Source organism: Staurois parvus, unplaced genomic scaffold (assembly GCF_062004578.1).
Source record: "Staurois parvus isolate SC_StPar_1 unplaced genomic scaffold, SC_StPar_1.0 ptg000244l, whole genome shotgun sequence".
NCBI classification, from domain to species: domain Eukaryota; kingdom Metazoa; phylum Chordata; class Amphibia; order Anura; family Ranidae; genus Staurois; species Staurois parvus.
The window spans coordinates 2,302,009-2,323,049 of NW_028318040.1; the positions used below are offsets into that span (position 1 = coordinate 2,302,009).

The 21,041-nt window shown below is 40.1% G+C and overlaps 1 protein-coding gene across 1 annotated transcript in view; it reads right to left on the reverse strand.

Moving 5' to 3' along the window:
* Positions 1–5,525: 5,525 nt before the first annotated feature.
* Positions 5,526–21,041, reverse strand: part of ARHGEF38 (Rho guanine nucleotide exchange factor 38) — a 119,359-nt gene continuing 103,843 nt past the window's right edge. Inside the window, exons 11-14 of the mRNA XM_089680583.1 lie at positions 14,284–14,424; positions 10,408–10,606; positions 9,490–9,752; positions 5,526–6,838 (exon numbers count right to left, since the gene is read on the reverse strand). Coding sequence (XP_089536709.1) covers positions 6,653–6,838; positions 9,490–9,752; positions 10,408–10,606; positions 14,284–14,424 — 789 coding nt within the window. The 3' untranslated portion in view covers positions 5,526–6,652. The remainder of the gene's footprint in view (positions 6,839–9,489; positions 9,753–10,407; positions 10,607–14,283; positions 14,425–21,041) is intronic.

Genomic DNA, 21,041 nt, shown 5'->3' on the forward strand with positions numbered 1-21,041 from the left:
CTGGTTGACCCTCCTTTGGCAGCAATAACCTCAACCAAATGTTTCCTGTAGTTGCAGATCAGTCCTGCACAACGACCTGGAATAATTTTGGCCCACTCCTCTTCACAAAACTGTTTCAGTGTAGCAATATTCTTGGGATGCCTGGTGTGAATCGCTCTCTTAAGGTCATGCCACAGCATTTCAATTGGGTTGAGGTCAGGACTCTGACTGGGCCACTCCAGAAGGCGTATTCTGTGCTGTTGCAGCCATTGTTTTGTTGAATTACTTGTATGCTTTGGGTCATTGTCCTGTTGCATCACCCATGCTCTGCGGAGCTTCAGTTGGCAGACAGATGGTCGTACGTTTTCCTGCAAAATGTCTTGATAAACTCTGGAATTCATTTTCCCATCAATGACAACAATCCGTCCAGGCCCTGAGGCAGCAAAGCAGCCCCAAACCATGATGCTCCCTCCACCATGTTTTACAGTGGGGATGAGGTTTTGATGTTGGTGTGCTGTGCCTTTTTTTCTCCACACATAGTGTTGTGTGTTCTTCCCAAACAACTCAATCTTGGTTTCATCTGTCCACAGTATATTTTGCCAGTAGTGCTGTGGAACATCCAGGTGCTCTTTTGCAAACTTCAAACGTGCTGCAATATTCTTTTTGGACAGCAATGGCTTCCTCCGTGGTGTCCTCCCATGTACTCCATTCTTGTTTAATGTTTTCCTTATTGTAGATGTGTCAACAAAAATGTTAGCATGTGCCAGAGATTTCTGTAGGTCTTTAGCTGACACTGTGGGATTCTTCTTTACCTCATGCAGCATTCTGCGCTGTGCTCTTGCAGTCATTTTTACAGGACGACAATGCCTAGGGAGAGTAGCAACAGTGCTAAACTTTCTGCATTTGTAGACAGTCTGTCTTACCGTGGACACATGAACATCAAGGCTTTTGGAGATACTTTTGTAACCCTTTCCAGCTTCATGCAAGTCAACAATTCTTGATCGTAGGTCTTCTGAGAGCTCTTTTCTGCGAGGCATGGTTCACATCAGACAGTGCTTCTTGAAACCAGTAAACCCAAAACAGGTGTGTGTTTTTTAAGGGCAGGACAGCTGTCAGCAACACATCCAATATCATCACACTGATTGGAGTCAAAGTTGGCTCACTCCTGGCTCCAATTAGCTCTGGGAGAAGTCATTAAGCTAGGGCCTCACATACTTTTTCCTCCCTGCACTGTGAATTTTTACATGTTATGTGCAATTAAACCATGGCAACATCTAATGTTTGTGTAGTATTATGTTCAGCAGACTGTGTTCTTCTATTGTTGTGACTTAGATGACGTTCAGAGCACATTTTATGCCCAATTCATGCAAAACTCCATGTAATCCCAAGGGGTTCACATACTTTTTCTTGCAACTGTATCTGTGTAACACCCTCCTAGGTAGGTAGTCTAGATTGGTATAGTGTGGTCTCCTGCTTAACAGAAGACTGGCAAAACATAGCAGCTTTTCTGCTTAAGAGGAAGCTACAATTGTTTAGTGAGGATATCCTGTGTGGCTCACAGTGCTGCTACTGCTGTGATTATTGAAAGTTCTGGGTGAACAGGAGTGACCCATGCAGATGAACAGCATGACTATGGATGCAGTTCCAGCCAATTACAGGGAGTGGTGCCTGAGCATGCAGGGTACCAGTATGTATATTCAGCGAGCACATGTGATCTGGGTTCTTCTTCCTCTTACTCTGAAAAGGGAGTTCCAGCCAGGGGTGTGCTGCCTCCCCTGGATCATGCTGCCAGGAGGCCTCAGGTGGGTAATCCGAGGACCAAAATGCTGAAACAAAGGATGCTTATAAGAGCTGACTGAGGGGGATGTCTACAGATCCTGTCTGGTATTATGGAGAAAGGTGACCTGCAGCAAGGGCCTTGTGAGTACAGACTGTTCTACATGGATGCTGGCACTTGTGGTGTTTAACCTCCTCTGGACCTACATAGTCAGCAGCTAAGTGTAAGCTAGAGGGGACACCAGCTGGTGTCCAGAGGACCAACTGTCCACTAAGTTCTGCATTTCTACAGATGGACTTTGCTCCATTCTTTGTACAGTCTGCTACACAGATCTCCTTAGAGAAAGCTGTCCTCAAGTGTGCATAGTTAAATTCAGAGTATCCCAGTATGTCCGTTTCCTAGTCCAGTTCTAAAACAAAATTAAAACAACAAAAAACTACAACCCCTAGACTGATCATTGGAGTAATGAGTGGAAGTTGTGTGCACCTGCCTATAGGAAAGGCTGTGTGCTTGGCTATGGGAGAAGATCTAGGGGAAAGCCTGGGCAAGATACAAGCAACTCCTATGGGGGTAGCGCTACACCTGTAATTAGACACCCTTTCAGTGTGGCAGGGAACTGGAATTACATCTCCTGCTGTACTTTCCAGCAACAGCTCAGTGGACCTTAAGCAAGCCATGGATCAAGGATTCTCAACCAGGGTTCTATGGAATCCTAGGATTCCTCCAGAGGTTGCTAGGGGTTCCTTGAGCAATTTCTAGCTCTCTGATAAGCTCCCACTGACAACATTGATCTTTTTAGCTATCTGCAAGGGGGTAATTCTTGCCAATGACCACAAGTGTATGGAGCATTCTTCGCACAGACCATCACACTAATTTATCATGAGTTGTAGATATAGTAATTCTTAGCAGGGTTTCCTTGAGAAGAGAAAGTTATTTCAAGAGATCCTATACAATATAATCAATATCACAGGAATTGATCATCTATTATTATTATATTGATTATATTGTATAGGGTATAATTTATTGATTTAGAAATTATTTATCACAGATAATTCATATAGGAGCGCGGCACTATCAGTATATTATATTTTTTGTCACAAAACACTGTTTAATGAGTTGGTGTCAGTGCCAGCGAACCACAGGCATAATACAATTTTGTTTATAGATAATTAATTGTAATATTTATCTCATCATAGTAGCTCACAAGTATATATTTAATTATTTAAAGGTTAAAGGTTTAAAGGTTGAGAAAGGCTGACATAGATGATTCAATTTTCTTTCCTTCCACCACTGGTGAAAGGAAAGAAAACTGTTCAATTCCACCATAAACACAGTCAGTGTAGATGGGGGAATCCCTCCCACAGCGCTATTGTGTTCTGTTTGCAGGGACCTTCCCAGCCGGAAGAACACGATGATTACTACTAGCAGCTATAGCCCCCGCAGTAATTGCATGTAAAGAATCCAACAGGCTGGTTTTACCCAAGTCTTTCAAAGGATCAACTTCAGCACAACCAGCCTGCCCAAAGATGGATTGAATCTTGGCCAGTCGCTGCTGAACCATCCAAGATTAGATCCATCTATGGTCGGCTTTAGAAACAGCTATTGAATTTACAGATTACTTATGGATTAAAGTAGTATTGAACTCTGAGTTTGAGAACAATAAAATAAACATTCCCCAATAAACAATTTGTTAAAATGCTTATCCCAGTAGATTCAGTTTAAACTTTCAAAGTTGCTGACTCCTGCTCTCTCAGTGTTGCTTCCCTGAACCTCCAGTCTTCACATGAAAACCAGTGAACAGTGGACAGTTTGGTCTTGAGCCCATCTTTGACCCTCCAAGAAGGGAGGGGAGGGATAAGCAGGGGATGCCATGCCATCCTAGCCCGCATGGAAGAAAAATATATTTGAAATATATTTTAAAAATATTCTTCCCAAATATATTGACATGTATTTGAAATACTACAATTTTGGCCGTATTCAACATATTTCAAAATATATTTCAATATATATATATACTGCATGTTGAAATGCATTTTTTATACATTACAAAATAAATGAAAAATATTTTTAAAAATATATATTTTTTTAATATATTCAGATTTTTTTTAACATATAAAAGTCATTTTACCATATATATTTACATATACTTTTAAATGTATTCCAAAAATGTAGATTAGATGTATTTTTAAAGGCATACAGTATATTTGGAAATTTATTTTTAAAAATATTTTTCATATATTTCGTAATAAAAACGCATTTCAACACACAGTATATATATATATATATATATATATATATATATATATATATATAAATATATGGCCAGAATTGTAGTATTTCAAATATATGTCAATATATTTGGAAATAATGTTTTTAAAATATATTTAAAATATATTTTTCTTCCATGCTATGTAGCTGTTTTCTATTGATGCACACAGTGTAGGGAGACACCTCCAGTATGCATAGGTGGCATAGAATGCTTCCAGAGAAAGGAGCTACCCTGAAATAAATAAAACTAGGGCAGCAGTCATGGTACCAGCTTAAACTGCAAAGTAGGCAAGGATTAAAAGATGCATACTAAGTAAGTGATTAAATCAGGTGCTGAAAGTGCTTAAAAACTGAGGGTTTAATGTTACTTTAAATGTAAGTCATAGCAAATATTAAAGGTTTTAAAAAATGTAAAAATGTTGGACATTAAAGAATTATATAAAGTTGAAGTCGTGATGAGCGGATTAGTAGTAGACTTTTTGTGAATGTCAGGTAATAAAGAAAATGCCCATCTAACAGTACTCTTAAAAAGGTGAAGGAGATACAGAACACATGTCGAAATTGAGAATTATGTGAACAGGAAGAATAATACATCTCACAGACTTATAGTTTTCCCCTTGTACTTGACATCTTTTATGTACAGTATTTCTCCTAACACCTGGAAAAAGACATTGGAGTGGATTTGCTAAAGGCAAATATACTGTGCACTTTGCAAGCACTCATTTTTCCGAGAGCTTATAAATGTGGCTAAGCTTTACTTTGTAAAAAGTACCCAATAAGGTGCAAGGAAAAAAAAAACCAGCATTTTTGTGTGCTTTTTTTGCATTGCATGACTGAATGATGGAAATCAGCAGAACTTCACCACATTCACTAAACTCTGGGGAAAATGAGTTCAACTGCACTTGCAAAGTGCACAGTTTATTTGCCTTTTGTAAATCTACGGTATACTAAATATAATGTAAAGAATACACTATGAGGACACTATTGGAACAGGAACATGGTAGTAAGAGCTGACAAATGTCGTGTGGATTTTGTTTATGGTTTATATTTGAAATAGAATGAATTATTTGCATGGCTACTACAGGGCAATATATACGCTGTTCCTCCTCTACCTTTATAGAATACCTAGATTAGAAAACAATGTGATGGGTTACTGCAGGTCCATTTGCATCAACCTTCTTAAATGCCATCCATCTTGCAATATAGACTGTTATAATCATATATTTATTAAAATATTATTTGCTTAAATTTTAGTGCATATATCACCCAGTGCAGCTGAAAGAGGCCACGGGGCCCCATACAGCCAACCTGGCAGCCCCCCCCCCAAAAAAAATTAAGAAACAAAACAGTTTACTATGCTTCAGTTATGAATGAACACAGGGAGTGATCAGTACAAATCACTTATGGTGTTAATTCAGGAAAGGAAGGGGCAATTACTTGAACTGATCCCCTGTATGGCTCTCTCTACAGCAGCTGAAAGCCAGTGGAAGGGATAGGAGAAAAAGCTGGCTTTCAGCTGCTGTAGGGAGAGCCATACAGGGGATCAGTTCCAGTAATTACTCCCTGCCACACCGATCATTCTCTCTACCCGCATCTGATTCACCTAGCTGCCTGGGCCCCCCTGCTGGTCTGGGCCCTGTACAGGAGGACTGGTGGTACCCCCTTATCCACAGCCCAGATCTCACCCCAAATTATGTAGTCAGAAGAAAACACAACATTAGCATTTTTACCTGTCAATTCTTTCATTTTCTTTAAAGAGAAGCATTTGGGTTATGATCTGGTCAATCTTTCTTATTGTTAAGTAAAATATAGATATGAAAAATATACATTTTAATACATTGAGATATTTGCTTTCCGAACATGGATAGGCACTTATTAAAGACTTGCAGTACATTAGGTATGAATTTCAATAATAATACCTTTGCCAGTTTCATAGAAACTTTGGTGATCTTCAAAATTTCTGAGTATTTCAGTATATTCCAATCATGTTATAGAATAGAAAAGTTTAAATATAACAGTCTGTTTATTCATTTATATATAGAATCTGCCTTAAATTGTAATTTTTTCATTTTTAACCATAATTTGTCCCATAAAAATTATTTTTATAAACAATTTTTTTATAATATCTTTTTAGAAACAATTTTTAAACCTACTATCAAAGAAGCCAAGTACTTCCAGTTTTAAAAAAGACCATTTTTCCTGACCACGTTATCAATATACTGTATATCAGTATCATATTTGATTATAGTGTTTCTATATCTGTGCAAGAATAATGTCTGAACTGTTATTTCAATGCATATTTTTTTGGGGAGGTGTATACTTCATAGTTTTGGCAGCATAGGTAGTACTTTACAATTACAGTCCAGATATATAAGTGCTTTGAGCTGTACATACACTCATGCTACACAGTATTTCCAATCAGAGGGGGAAAATACAAAGAATAAAAGAGGACCTGTCTTCTGCTGACACCTGTTCTTTTTTCAGGTCATGGCAGTCACATCCCTTTGCACCCTGGATATACTGTATATCCTTCACATTATACAGACACTGGGGTGTCTATTTTCTGCTAATACAAAGTCACAGTTGTCCTAGATTTCTTCACAATGCTTTAAGGAAGATGAGCTATGGCTATGCATATGTCATCTTTCCTAGGTAATTTGCGGGAACATAACCTTTCTGGCCATGTGCCTCCCCAAGCCACCACTCTTTGTTTCCACTCATATCACAGAATTTAAGGATTCTGACCCGCTGATGCTCTTCCAAAGTAAGTTCCTGCTTACTCCGTGCTTCAAAGGCATAAACAGCATAAAAAATCTGAAATGCATAAAATACAATTTTTCAGTTTTTACAGTTAAATAAAGAGAGAAATTTGCTCACAGCAATCATTTGATATCAGAATAACAAAATGTAGTGTCCATTGCAGGTTCTTCATGCACATTGAACACTTATTGAAACTGAGGAAAAAATCATTTGTTTTAAGAATAGCACAAAGGCAGCGGACGATTATTTGTACCTTGAGCTCCAGACCATTTTCAATTAATGAGCCCCAACCAGTATCCCCAACTAGGATCATACATAAGTTCAGATTTAAATTTTTGCCAGATCTTATGCAGCAGCATAGGTTTTGCAAATGACACAAGATGATGTTAGATAAAATGAAAACAGTTCTTCCAAGTACTGGAAGTGAGCATCCATACGGTCATTAGATTATCTTAAAGTAAATCGTCAGACAAAAAAAAAATGTAGAATATGAAAAACAAATCCAATTTTGTTTCTGCAATATTCATCTTCAATCCAGTGACTTCACCCCACAGTACCTTTTTTTGCCTCTAGATGTCAGTGTGATTGGCAGCATCATTCAACCCACTATCTCTGCACCCATGTGATCTTAGACCCACCCCAGCCAGTGACTGGACAGTGAAAAGAAAAGCAGCATTTTTTTTGTAAAGTTCATCTAAGGTCAAAATGTAAAAATCATATACTTGTAACATACTGCACTGTTACTGTTTGCAGGATGCTGATTAAGCACAAGATGGCAGTGTTCTGCAGTTTATGTATTACAGACTTGCGTGTAGCAAGGCATTGTTGAACGTGTATGCTGAAGGCAGGACTGTTGTGCACAGACAGGCTGAAAGCAGACTACATGTCCCAGAGGAGCTGGTAAAGGGGCAGGAGTCTATATAACGGAAAGCCTGGAAATTTTCAGTGGGGAAGAGAGAGACTGTGTGAGTGGGAGGATGTGTATTGGTCGCTGGTGTGGGGCTCAGCTTACCCAGGCTTGAGTGAGTTACATCGGAGAGCCGGAAGGAAGGATTACAGATAGCTGTCATTGCTGACAAGCAGGAGAGCTGACTCAGCAGGCAGACAGATCATGGAATCATGCCTAGTATCATTCAGTTCTCAGAGGGACCAAGAGGACAAGGGGGCCTCAACTAAGACACTGTTCTTCACTCTGCTAATACTACAGACTTGGTGAGAGGGTTCCACAAACCCAAACTGTCTTCAGTTACCAGATATCCTGTTTTTTCTCAGTGATACCAGTGCAGTACACTTTGCATCACAGTGTACCACCTGCAACACAGACTTCGTAGCCCAATTCAGTACTGCGGCCTACAGCTTCAGTGTCCCCCCGCCATTGCTCTGAATGCAGGAATAATCTTGCAGCACATATCTTTTTGTGGACAGTGACACTGTTAATACCTCATTTCCAAAATAATATAGCCATAAAGGAGCTTGCTTCATCAAGTCAATTCCCTACCCCTCAGCTCACAACATCAGTCTCCTAACACATCACTAACCTACTGACCGACATATCAGCCTGGATGTCACACCACTTCCTCAAACTGAGAAAGAGGCTGAGTCCTCGAAACACGTTAGCCAGTTGGAAGTCCAGGGTTCCATTTATGGACTTATATGCAGTGTGGATTGCACACCACTGTTTAGTGTGATGTGCCTTTCTTCTGTATGTCAATACTTTTTATCCTTTTAATAAATATTTTTTACGATAATGCACTAGGCCGGTGCACCCTCTGTTTGTTTTCTTTATATAGGGTGATGGGTGCGGCGGGGCAATTACTGGAACCATTCCCCTGTATGGCTCTCTCTACAGCAGCTGAAAGCCAATGGGAGGGAGAGGAGAAGCCAGTTTTAAGCTGCTGCAGAAAGAGCCATACAGGGGATTGGTTCCAGTAATTGCCCCCCATGCTGTGCTGATCACCCTCCCTGCCCATATCCGATTCACCTAGTTGCCTGGGCCCCCCAGCTGGCCTGGGTCCCGTACAGGAGGACTGGTGGTTCCCCTTTATCCATGGCCCTGGCCTTTAGCACCACCTAGGGCTTGTTCACACTTGTGTGGAGATAGAAAACCATAGATCTCTGCAATGGCTCACAGAAAACAATTGTTTTCTATGTATTCCGTTCACACTTGAATGCAGCCTTTGGGTGAACTATGGTGCTGTGTAGAGATCTGTAACATGTCTATCTTTTTCTGTCCTGCACTGCAGCTCCTTTTCTTCCTGTGTTTCTTTGCACAGCAGCTGAGCTTCAGTACATACAAATAAATTAAATGTCTCACTGTGACATTCTAATAAAGTTAACAAAAAAATAAGTAAACAGTGCTCTGCCCTTTAAAAATGTTAGGCACTGCAGGCCAGAACTGACACTTAGTGCACAGTAAAACATGGCAGGAAGTATGAACCAGCCCTATGGCAGACAGATCTCTCACCGCCAAAAGAGGCCACCCCATGTGTGGTCACAGCTAATATTTTGCACTGGGAACAAGAGATATTACATAAACCAGTGCAAACACAACCAACAAGATAAGAAATAAAAAACGGTGTACAAAGTTAATTATCTCAATGTCTTTCCCTGAAATATCACATTATGAGAAATCAGGCTGATCTGGATTTTACATTGCCAATGTGTTTTGTGTGCATGTAACAGTATCGAAATAAAAATATATTTACATGATATTCCTCTCCATTCTGACCAAATTCTGCATCATAGTCATTAATTTCAGGTTTGTCATCATCTCCATTCACGGACGGACTGCTGTCCCCGGTGCTGCTCTGTGATGCACGACTGTTTCTGTCACGGGAAGGCCGAGGCGAGACAAAGAGACTGAGGTCATCAAAGTCTTCCTCACAAAATGTGCTGTCAGATGAATCCTTCTGCTGCCTTCCTGGGTTGTATGGCTTCAGGAAGGAGGAATATACGTATCCTTGCATTACTGCAAATATATATGTACAACAGTTACACATAACCATAAACACACATCAATTAAATCCATTGTACAACTTAGACTAACAGACTTAAATACTGGTGTGAAATGTAACTTATAGGTTTTAACAGTCTATAAATTAAAGCAATGTAATCTATTGCCAGATCTTTTCATTAATGGGAACCTGTTTTATATTAAAGGGATAATAATATTGAAGTACACAAACATTCAGACTTTTATCTGGAAAGGCCTGCCTCAACAGTCAAAGAAAAGTGGAGATGGCCGTCATCAAAAGTATTAAAATAAAATAGAGTTTAACAGGAGTTGAGCCTTTTAAAAATGATTGCCTTCAGATATACTTCCTACTGAGGTGCCTATGGACATGCAAATATCTACTTTGGGAGAATTAGTTGGGGGTCATTTAATATCTCTGGATACCTTTCGTTTTCCAACTCCACTTTATTTTGCAGTTGGTTGAAACTGAGACGGCTGCTCTTTTTGCCATAAAAATAAATGTTCAGTGCATGTTTAATGTTCTGTAATTACAGTTGGAAGCCATTCTATAGTTGCCTAGTAAGAACTAAACCACTGTACTCAGATAGTGGAACAGAGCGATATTCACACAAAAGAAAGTCAATATTTGATCGAGTGTTCTATTACTTACATCCTGTGTCCACAAACCACCTGCTGGTGCTTCCCAAAGGGTCCTTGTACTCAACAATAGCCACCAGCTCCCCTTCATACAGATCTATATCCTGGTCCTGGGAAGCGTTGCACTTGCGCTTTGCTTGGTAAAGTTTATCTGCCCCATAGGTAGACAATAGCTTGCACCTGTGGCTCTCAGTCTGTCGAGGTAGTTCAGGCTTAATGGAAAACAAAGGCAGGAGTTATTGACTGTTGCATTTTCAAAAATGCTAATGCAGAATAGAATATTTAGCTGTCAAGTTAGGGCATGTAAACCATTACCATTTTTAACTATTTCATAGTTATGCATGACTGTATCTCATAAGGGATAAAATATGTACAAAATCTGTCAAATTTTGTAGTAGGATTTCCAAGGCTGCCACAGAAAGTTTGACATATGTTGTCTGGTTATCAAGCAGCATTTCTGTGTGTTTAAAGAAGAACTCTACTCCACAAGAAGTTTGATGTGTGCTACACTGGAGAGGGAATGCTGAGTAAATATAACCATTCCTACAGATTCTGGTCATGGGAGAGTGATATAACAGTTTTATCTTGCAATGAAGCCATCACCTATACCAATTATACCTAAGACTGTATAGAGATAGGGCCATGCGATGGAGTTTTAGGACCTTCTAGGCATTTAAAGAACAGGACTCTATCACCCATATGTAAATGTTTACATTGGATATATTCAAAATCCCATCTTATATGGATAGAAGTGTTCTTACTTGGCATAAAACCCATTTGGTCTGGGTGAATAAGAGAATCAATAACCTTAAAAAGAATTCCAGATATGTTCTCATAGTTACACCGGTTCAGCTTGGACCAGTGCAAAGTCGGGTATACACACAGTTTTTTAAAGAAAAAACTGACAGATCCCTGCATCAACACAAGTGATGTGATGCATCAACACAAATGATGCAGGAATCTCTTCCGTTCTTCTATTGTATTGTGCAAAGGGGACTCCCCCCTATCAAAATACATTGATCAATGTTTGCAGCCATTGGCTAAAAGCTTTGTTGGAATGCCAGTTTTTCCATAATACATGAACCACAGTTTAGAGTTATATACAACAGTGTAGGAGCTTTGCCGTTCCCATAATTTTCTCCTATCTGTTTGGAACATTGACCTTTTGGCACTATACCTCTATGGATTAGCCTGGATACAGAGAGATGGTGGAATTTTCAAAGGTAAATAGACCTTTTTCTTCAGCTGTGCAGAGGGCTGCATTTCCATCCTTGTAGTTCAAGATCGTGATAATGAAAGCTTATGGTGGGATTAAAGGAGGTGAAACACCTGCTGAGATCCTATGGACCTTCTCCACCACAAACACAGAGGAGAACACCTCCCGCCTGAAGAGCTGGATAAGCAGGGATTCCATAATAGCCTCAGGACTGGTGCCTTTGGCCTTTTCTGGAAGGCTGGCCACCTGGATATTGGAGCAGCTGAGTTGATTTTCTTGGTTGTCCGTCTTATTCAGCACCAGGTTTACTAAGCACTAAGGCTGGCATGTGTTGTTGGCTGCTGGTTGCAGGGAGTCCTCGAAATCTCTTACCCGGGACTCGTCTTGCACCACTCGGTCCCAAAGAATTTAGAAGTCTTCCCACAGCAACCAGATTAACCTCTTTGATGTGTATGGTGAGATTAACTTGACAATTAGAAATCAACTTTCTGACTTTTTCCGATGCCACCTGCCAGCAGTGGAGTAACATTGGATGAAGCCTCAACGTGATGGAAAAGGAGAGTTGGCCACAAGGCCTGGATCACCATTATAATCCTTTTGCTGGAACTGTTTCAGCTTGCCCCCTCCCTTTTGGGGGGCTCAAAGCAGTGTAAAGTGGACCCTGAGATTAGGTACAGCAGTAAGGCTATTAAAGGATTGGTCTGTCAGATGTCAGGTATTGGAGGTTGGGCTTCCTTGCATCTTACTCCATGCGCTGCCTGATAACATAAATTATTGTGCCTATAGTTTCACTGTAAAGGCGAGTGCCCAATGACTGCTGTGGCCGGGAAAAAAGTCAGAACATAGGAATGTAAACACTGGGTTTATTTCGGATATGTTTCATGGATGACACAAAGGCCTACATGTATTGCATTTGCATAGACAATATTATTATAAATAGCACAGTGTATTTTAAACTGCAGAGGCCCCTTCTCTGCATGACCCAGTTTATTTAAAAGGTGAACTTAGCCTTCAAAATGTAAGTGAAGATATCTTTAAGGCCTATTTTATTCCTAATATTATTATTAGGAACCCCCTCCCTATCTGACTAATGCTGACTCTACCCCATTCTTGCTATTTGCAAAAGATCCTGGCATCAAGGATGTTACATGCTATCCTGTTTTGTCAGAGTCAGAATAAATACAAAGTACAAATACATAATAAATACATTAGGTGCAAGTCTGGTCATACAGCGAATGCTAAACAGAGTTGGATATAATGAAAAGAGTTACAAGTGTGTCCAAAAGGCTGCAGCGTGGCATCTATTCTTAGATACATAGTTAGCACCAGGGCTTTTTTTGTCATAGACCCCTTCTGAGTGACCCCTGGTTTCTGCCCCCCTACCCACCTGCAAGCACCATACTTTAGTTCCACCCCCTACCCACCTCCCAGTACCACTTCTTTTAGAGAATACAGAGCCAAGTATCATTTTGTATGGAATTTGTTAATGATAACAATAGCCATTCCCCAAGCAACAATAGATCCTCCCAGCAACAATGAACCCCCACAGCAAAATACCACCCCAGCAACAATAGACCCCAAGCAGCAACAACAGATCTCAAGCAAGCAACAATAGACCCCTCCCTCAAACTTAGACCCCCAGCAACAATAGATCCCTCCCCAGCAACCATAGACCACCATGCAAAAATAGATCCCCTTCAGTGACAATAGATCCCCCAGCAGTCAGCACGAATAGACCCTCCAGCACACCCCAGCACCCCTTGCTATTATATACATTCAGTGCAGGAGGTGTCAGAACTGTGTTCCCCCACGTTCCCACTGACAAAAAGCCCTGGATAGCACCATCATGGATGGTTGGTATCACTTATTAAATAACCTTCTCCCAATAGGGGTGATTTTAGTCCCTTAAATCTTTTACCTCACATGCTTCCCACTATCCATATCCCAAAATAAATGCCTTCACAGCATATTAACAGCAATTAACACAACTTCTTTATTTTGTTATTTAGTATCACTATTATTTAATTTCACTATTGTTGATACATGCACTGTAGATGCTTTATTCCCCTGTGTCCTGTGAGTTTTGCCACTCAGATGTGAACTCTTCTGTGAAATCACAGCTGCAGTTTAATATTCATTTTATTTCTAGGCACATGTTGGCAGGATTGAATAACATGTAACATCCATTAATCTTTCCATTGCTCTTACCATTGCTCATGCTAAATGTGTTGACTAAGAATGTGACTGATGTTTAAATTAATACTGCAGATGTTCTTAATACTCAACACCAAATAATAAATTAAAAAAATGTAGAGATGTATTTGTTTTGTTGGTTTGCAATGGTATGAATATACTGTGTAGTACCTACACATAGCCTGAAGATGTCACTATTGCTGTAGTTGAACATGGACAGATGCAGAGCTTTGTGTAGCAATGTCATGCAGTAACTCCTGACAACCACTTGTAAATCAGATTTCATCTGATTAAAAAAAAAAATATGGAAGAATGTGTTTTTTTTGCTATAATGGGTTCCAGTAAATAATCTGTGCACTTCATTAATATACAGATGTATAGCTATTGGCAGTTTAGAGAGCACGGCCAACTTCCATCCTTTGGTCAGTGGTTTTCACACTGAAACTTACAACCGTTAGTCAAAAATAAAGAATATCTTACCAGGGGAGATAAAGTCTTCTTTCTCTCAAAGCTCAGTTTTCTCTCAATAAAAGTGCCATTGTTGTTTTCCTTCATAAAGTTCAAGTTCTGTAGCTCATCCATTATTCGCTGCTGAACTTCTATCACATTTGCAGAGATGATCTGTCAGAAAATTACAAATATCAAAATGATGGAAGACCATTTACATGCTAATTTCCCACCTGTTTCTCTTTTCTAACTCCAGTCCCGCAGTCCATTTTAACTGTCAAGTTCCACAACTGTCCTTATAGGTATACACTTGAAATCTGTATAATTAATGAATGATATAGCTATAAATGTGTTAAGATTGCGCTTAACTTTGCCCTCTTGGAGGAACTTGTAATGTCTTGTTCATGGACAAACTTGTATTAATTAATGAAAGCATCAATGCATTAATTTTCACCCATATATTTGTATTATTTTTTTAAAGCTAAACTCTGGGCACAAAATTTTACTTTAAATATGTTAAGTACACTATATTGCCAAAAGTATTGGGACGCCTGCCTTTACACGCACATGAACTTTAATGGCATCCCAGTCTTGGTCCATAGGGTTCAATATTGAGTTGGCCCACCCTTTGCAGATATAACAGCTTCAACTCTTCTGGGAAGGATATCCACAAGGTTTAGGAGTGTGTCTATGGGACTTGTAAATCGCCATCAATTTACGCAGCGCTTTACATATATATTGTACATTCACGTCAGTCCCTAACCCTCAAGGGGCATACAGTCTAAGGTCTCTAACTCACAATCATAAATATCCATACTAGGGACAAATTAGACAGGATCAAATTCACCTACCAGCATGTCTTTGGAGTGTGTGAGGAAACCGGAGCACCCAGAGGAAACCCACACAGGCAGAACATGCAAACTCCAGGCAGTTGGTGCCATGGTTGGGATTCGAACAAACGACCCTAGTACTGCCAGGCAGAAGTGCTAACCATTTAGCCACTGTGCTGCCAGAAGTGCATTTGTGAGGTGAGGCACTAATGTCGGATGAGAAGGCCTGGCTAGCAGTCTCCACTCTAATTCATCCCAAAGGTGTTCTATCGGGTTGAGGTCAGGATTCTGTGCAGGCTAGTCAAGTTTCTCCACCCCAAACTCGCTCATCCATGTCCTTATGGACCTTGCTTTGTACACTGGTGCTCAGTCATGTTGGAACAGGAAGGGGCCATCCCTGAACTGTTCCCACAAACTTGGGAGCATGAAATTGTCCAAAATGTCTTGGTATGCTGACGACTTAAGAGTTCACTTCACTGGAACTAAGGGACCAAGCCCAACCCCTGAAAAACAACCCCAAACCATAATCCCTCCTCCACCAAACTTTACACTTGGCACAAGGCAGTCAGGTAAGTACTGTTCTCCTGGCAACCGCCAAACCCAGACACGTCCATCGGATTGCCAGACAGAGAAGCATGACTCTTCACTCCAGAGAACACGTCTCCACTGCTCTAGCGCCCAATGGTGGCATGCTTTACACCACTGCAGCTAACACTTGCTGATGTAAGGCTTGGTTGCAGCTGCTCGGCCATGGAAATCCATTCCATGAACCTCTCTGCACACTGTAAAGTTTGGAGGCTGTTAGCTATTGACTCTGCAGACAGTTGCCAACTTCTGCGCACTGTGTGCTTCAACATGCACTGACCCCACTCTGTCATTTTACGTGGCCTACCACTTTGTGGCTGAGTTGCTGTTGTTCCCAGTTACTTTCACTTTGTTATAATACCACTAACAGTTGACTATGGAATATTTAGTAGCAAGGAAATTTCACGGATGGACTTATTGCACAGGTGGCAACCTATCATGGTATCACGCTTGAATTCACTGAGCTCCTGAGAGCGACCCATTCTTTCACATATGTTTGTAGAAGCAGTCTGCATGCCTAGGTGTTAGATTGTATACACCTGTGGCCAGGGGCGGACTGACAACTCATGGGGCCCCCGGGCAATAGGGGATCATGGGGCCCCTGTGTCCTTGCCCAAACTCAAAAAAGCCTATGAAAAAGGTACCAGGGGCATCTCATGGGGCCCCCTACTGACCCCGGGCCCTCGGGCAGTGCCCGAGTTTCCAAATGGTCAGTCCGCTCCTGCCTGTGGCTATGGAGGTGACTAGAACACCTGCATCCAATTGTTTTGTAGTGCCCCAATGCTTTTGGCAATATAGTGTATATAAATATACAAAGTATATAAATCCATTTTGTGCACACCAAATACCTTTGGAAACCCAGCTATTACCTTGTAAAAGTAGCAGGGACATCATCACTCTGTTTTACCTAGCCTGTGCATAGAGCAGAGTTGTGTGAGGAGCCTATCAGATCCACCCACTACAGGCTGTCTGCAGAAAACTACTGAGAGGGCGGAGACAAGACCAGTCAACATGTCCAAGAAGTGACCAACAGTGACTGGTCTTAATAGCAGGAAGCTTCTACACAGAGGCAGAGTTTCACACTCAAGTAAGAATATACATGTATGTTGCCTTTAAACAATATCTGCTTAGCCTGGAGCTCTGCTTTATTCAAAACCCCTTCCATGTGCTCTCTTTCTCTCCCCCATCGCAGTAGTTCTGAGCTCAGTGATGCTGCAATGGAAGAGATAGTGAACTGCACACTTGCAGGGTTTGAGAGCTCACTCCTATGAGCTGGGGATGAGCAGTAACAACTGGGAGTGCCCTAGCAACATCCTAGCAACAATGCAGGACAGGTGGATGCCATTTTTAGGAGTTTTTGAGCCAGGTTTTGGGAGGTTCATAGATGTCCATCACCAAAAGCAAGGGTATGATTCAACTTATTCAAAGCTGCATCATTTATTTTTATCTACAGGCACCCCTTACGAGCAAAGCCAGTTATTATTAACAGTGAACTAACCCTTTAAGCTGACCATACACTAGTAGACTTTTGAAAGAACACTCTAACGTACATTCCTAAGAAACTTTTCTGTACATTCCATGACTTGACGAATGTTATTCAAAAGTACATCAACATTTAATTTGCTTTTAACATTCAATTTTCAAAAGGTCTTTCACAAACAAAAACCACATCCTCTGTTGGAAATTTATTTGTTCAAGAAAATGTTTCAGTCCTGTTCCTTCAAATATTCTTGCCACTGCAGTAAAAAATCAACAGCAATTTTACCTCATTAACCTTTAGAAAATTGACAAACATTCTTCCATTGAATATTTTGAGTAAAATTATACTACTTTATGGCCAGATTAATCAAGAACAAAAAAAAAATCAATTCCAACTCTTTATATTACAATTCATTTTACCTGGCTTTATAGTGGCCATACACACTTTGATAAATTACCGATTTCTTTTTCGGTTGATCTAGTCCGATAGGATTAGTCGTTTTAAAGTTGACAACCCATTTGATTGATAGGCCACACACAGGGAAGTGGATTTTGATAGATAGATAGTAAAAGTATATGTAAACCTTCACTTGTGCAACAACCCAGTCAGTTTAAAATAGAAATGAAATGCAAAACATCTGTGTGTACATATAAAAACACATTACAAATACCTTTTTCCCCTTTTATATCTGTTTCAGCTGCATAAGGAGCTCAGAGAGCTGGAGGGAGCAGAAACAGCAGCACTCTGCTCTTCCCAGTAAATGGCTGTGAAGGGGGGAGGCGTGTCAGGATAAGTCTGATCATAGGAGGAGCACAGCTAGAAAAATGACCATGCTGTGCTCTTCTGCCTGGTGTGGGCAGGTTTTTAATAGGCAAGTTGAGGGACTGGCAGGAACACTAGAGATTTCATACATAGGAAGCAATACAAAGAAAACAGGATACTTTTTCTAGGGTACTTTTCACTGTACCTCATACTGTACACCAGGCACATATCAGGAATATGAAATTGTGAGTTTACATATTCTTTAAGATATGAATATAACTTACAATCATTATTTATCGATCACTTCTCTGTTTCCACAATGAATCTGATTGATCGAAATACAATCGCATTCATGACAAAGTATTCCAGTGCTGCCAGTTGTTGCAAAACGATTGATAACATTCTGCCCTGGCTGGTCAACTCAGTTTGATCAACTGCAATGAAAATTGAGTCTAAATTGTTCAGAAGGGAAGTTATGGCTATCTGATTGATTGTGAATTTGATCGTTTTGATCAAATCGTCCATTGATTGTATAATAGAATTGATGTATGTGCGGCCACTATAAGGTTGGTGTATAGAAAAGGGAGAAGCCAAGGGATGTTTAATCCTTGCAGCCCTTTAACCTTATAATCTCGATGAAAACCCTTGCTAGCCATGACCTCTAACGGTCTATTCCCTCTTTCTTGTAATGCGTTGTGCATTTTCTCTGCTTGCATATAAGAAAAAAAAAATCTAGACTCTATTTTACCTTATTACGAATACAGAATTTTGACTGTAATTCAAATGGCATGTTCTATGTTCTATAAACATAGATTCCGAAGAAATATTCCTTGAAGAGCCTCTAGCCTGTCTGGTGAAACTGATTTTTTGTTCCTGGGATGATGATCTGCTATGAATAAATGTCAGGTAAAGTAAAAGGATTCACGCTACACAGGCAGAAGATATATGAGCAAGGTGATTGGCTGTGGCTGTGTGGATACCAAGCTGTTTGGAATTCAGCTCAGCTCTATGGGGATTGAGCAGGATATAAACCGGAAGCTGATAAGCTTGAGGCAACACAGATAAGCTGCTTCTTTTTGTGGCTTATCAGTATACTAAGACCCATGTGACTGCTGATACTTCTTGCATCCTATTGTTTAACTCCCTTGCTAATACAAAGCCTCAGAAGGCATTGTTGTGCTAATTATCATTCAATGTCCAGGTTCACTGGGAGACAGGGAGTTAATCCGGGACTAGAGCCAAACAGATGTGAACATACAGAAAGGTGCATGAGATGGAGAGGAGAAAGGCATGCTGGCTTACTATACAGGCTCTATTATCTCCAGATACCGTATTTATCCTATTGGCTTTAATGTGAAAATCACCAATGCCAGCATGCATGAAAATTGTTCTGTTTAATATATATGAAGCATAGTTGGACTGGGGCAAAACAAATCTGACCTACTCAAAGGATGCTATCACAAAATATCTTAAATATAAAGTGTGCAGTGTTATAGAAAACAAGCAAATACACAATACTGTCCATCTGTGATTTTTTTTTTTAATTTGAGGTTTTGAATTCCAACAAAATGTCCATATTTTTTGCTTTTTCTTGATAATATTTCATATATAGATCTGTATCCACTAGAGGGAGTACCTATGTTAGAGTTTGCAGTGCAACCCGCCCCCCATCATTGCAGAATGAAAGCTCTTTGATGTTCCTGTAAATGACAAGCATTATAAGAAGTGTGTGGTTTTCCAGACTGCATTCAACAAAGTTGAAGCAAAGAAACACTTCCCAAGCTTTCCGTAAAACCCAGTTGTGCTAAATCAGATAGATATCTAGGGTCAGAAGTACAATCATGTCAAGTACAATCATCCTGCTGTGAACCTAGCCAAAGGGCTTGTGTAAATGGGTGTTGTTTCCTTGTGTTTGACATACATTTAAAACACAGGCCAGCAAGTTTCCATTTATCTCAATGGTGCGCTGTGAATGGCATTTCACTTAATACGGCATGTTTTATACGGCATGAGATACATTTGCGTGCATGGCAAAGCAAGCTATACACCACCCATTGCTGTGATTTGAGTTCAAACAAATTTATTCTAGCACCACTACATTCAAATGCATGGGCTACCATTTCTTAGCTTGATCATGTGCACAATCTCCCAAGCGTATCCTAGGGCTTCAGATGACACATGCCCAATCTCCCATAAAGCGGTAGTAAATCATAAAAAAAAAAAAACTGTTCCCCTGCAGGTTAATTGCACAATGTGCTACTATGCACTGCATTATGACAGACCTACCTATAAAATGGAGCCCTCCAGCAGTGCACTGTTACTGCTGACAGTATTCCATCTTCATCTTGTCTTCCTTTTATGTTCGCAGGCTCCAGCCATTTGAATAGCCGAGCCGCGATGATATCATTCTCGTGCGCATGGAGTGAAACACTCGGGTGTGCTCTCTATTCAGAGTGCAGCGTTGATGTGCTAGTAGCATCACCGGTTGCTACACAAGTGAATATCTCCTAAACGGTACACTGTAACCACAGGTTCGCTTTATTATTGGCTACAAACTGATTTTGCACTTTCCTGATATTAACTTCTCAAATTCTTAAACAGCTATTACAAGCAGGAGCAGGGATGTCATGGAAGCACTGAATGGAGTTTCTCTAAAACAGTTAGTAAAAAGCCCAACCCGAGGTAATAATAATCTAGGCCTAGTACTGACAAATAGGGATCGGCTCTCTGATGTTGAGGTGGGAGAAAGTTTGGGTTCTAGTGATCACCAATGTCTTTGACTTGATATTAAAACAGGAACTGAAAAATCATATACAAAAAACAAAAGTTTTAGGTTTCTAAAGGACAAATTTTGCTGATATGGATACATTTCTAAAAAATGAATTTAAAGCTTGGAGTAAAACGACAAGAGTAAGTAATTAGTGGGCACTGTTAAAGTCTACCATCCAGGAGGCAACTAGATTATGTCAGGCAAGTTAATAAGAATAAACCGAAGAAAAAACTAATATAACTCACTAAAGAGATATGTGAGATAGTAAAAGAGAAAAAAGCATATAGATAAAGATATAAGATTTAAGGAAACAGGAGGTGTAGCTGACAGGAGTATAAAAAAGATAAAAGAAGGCCAAACACAT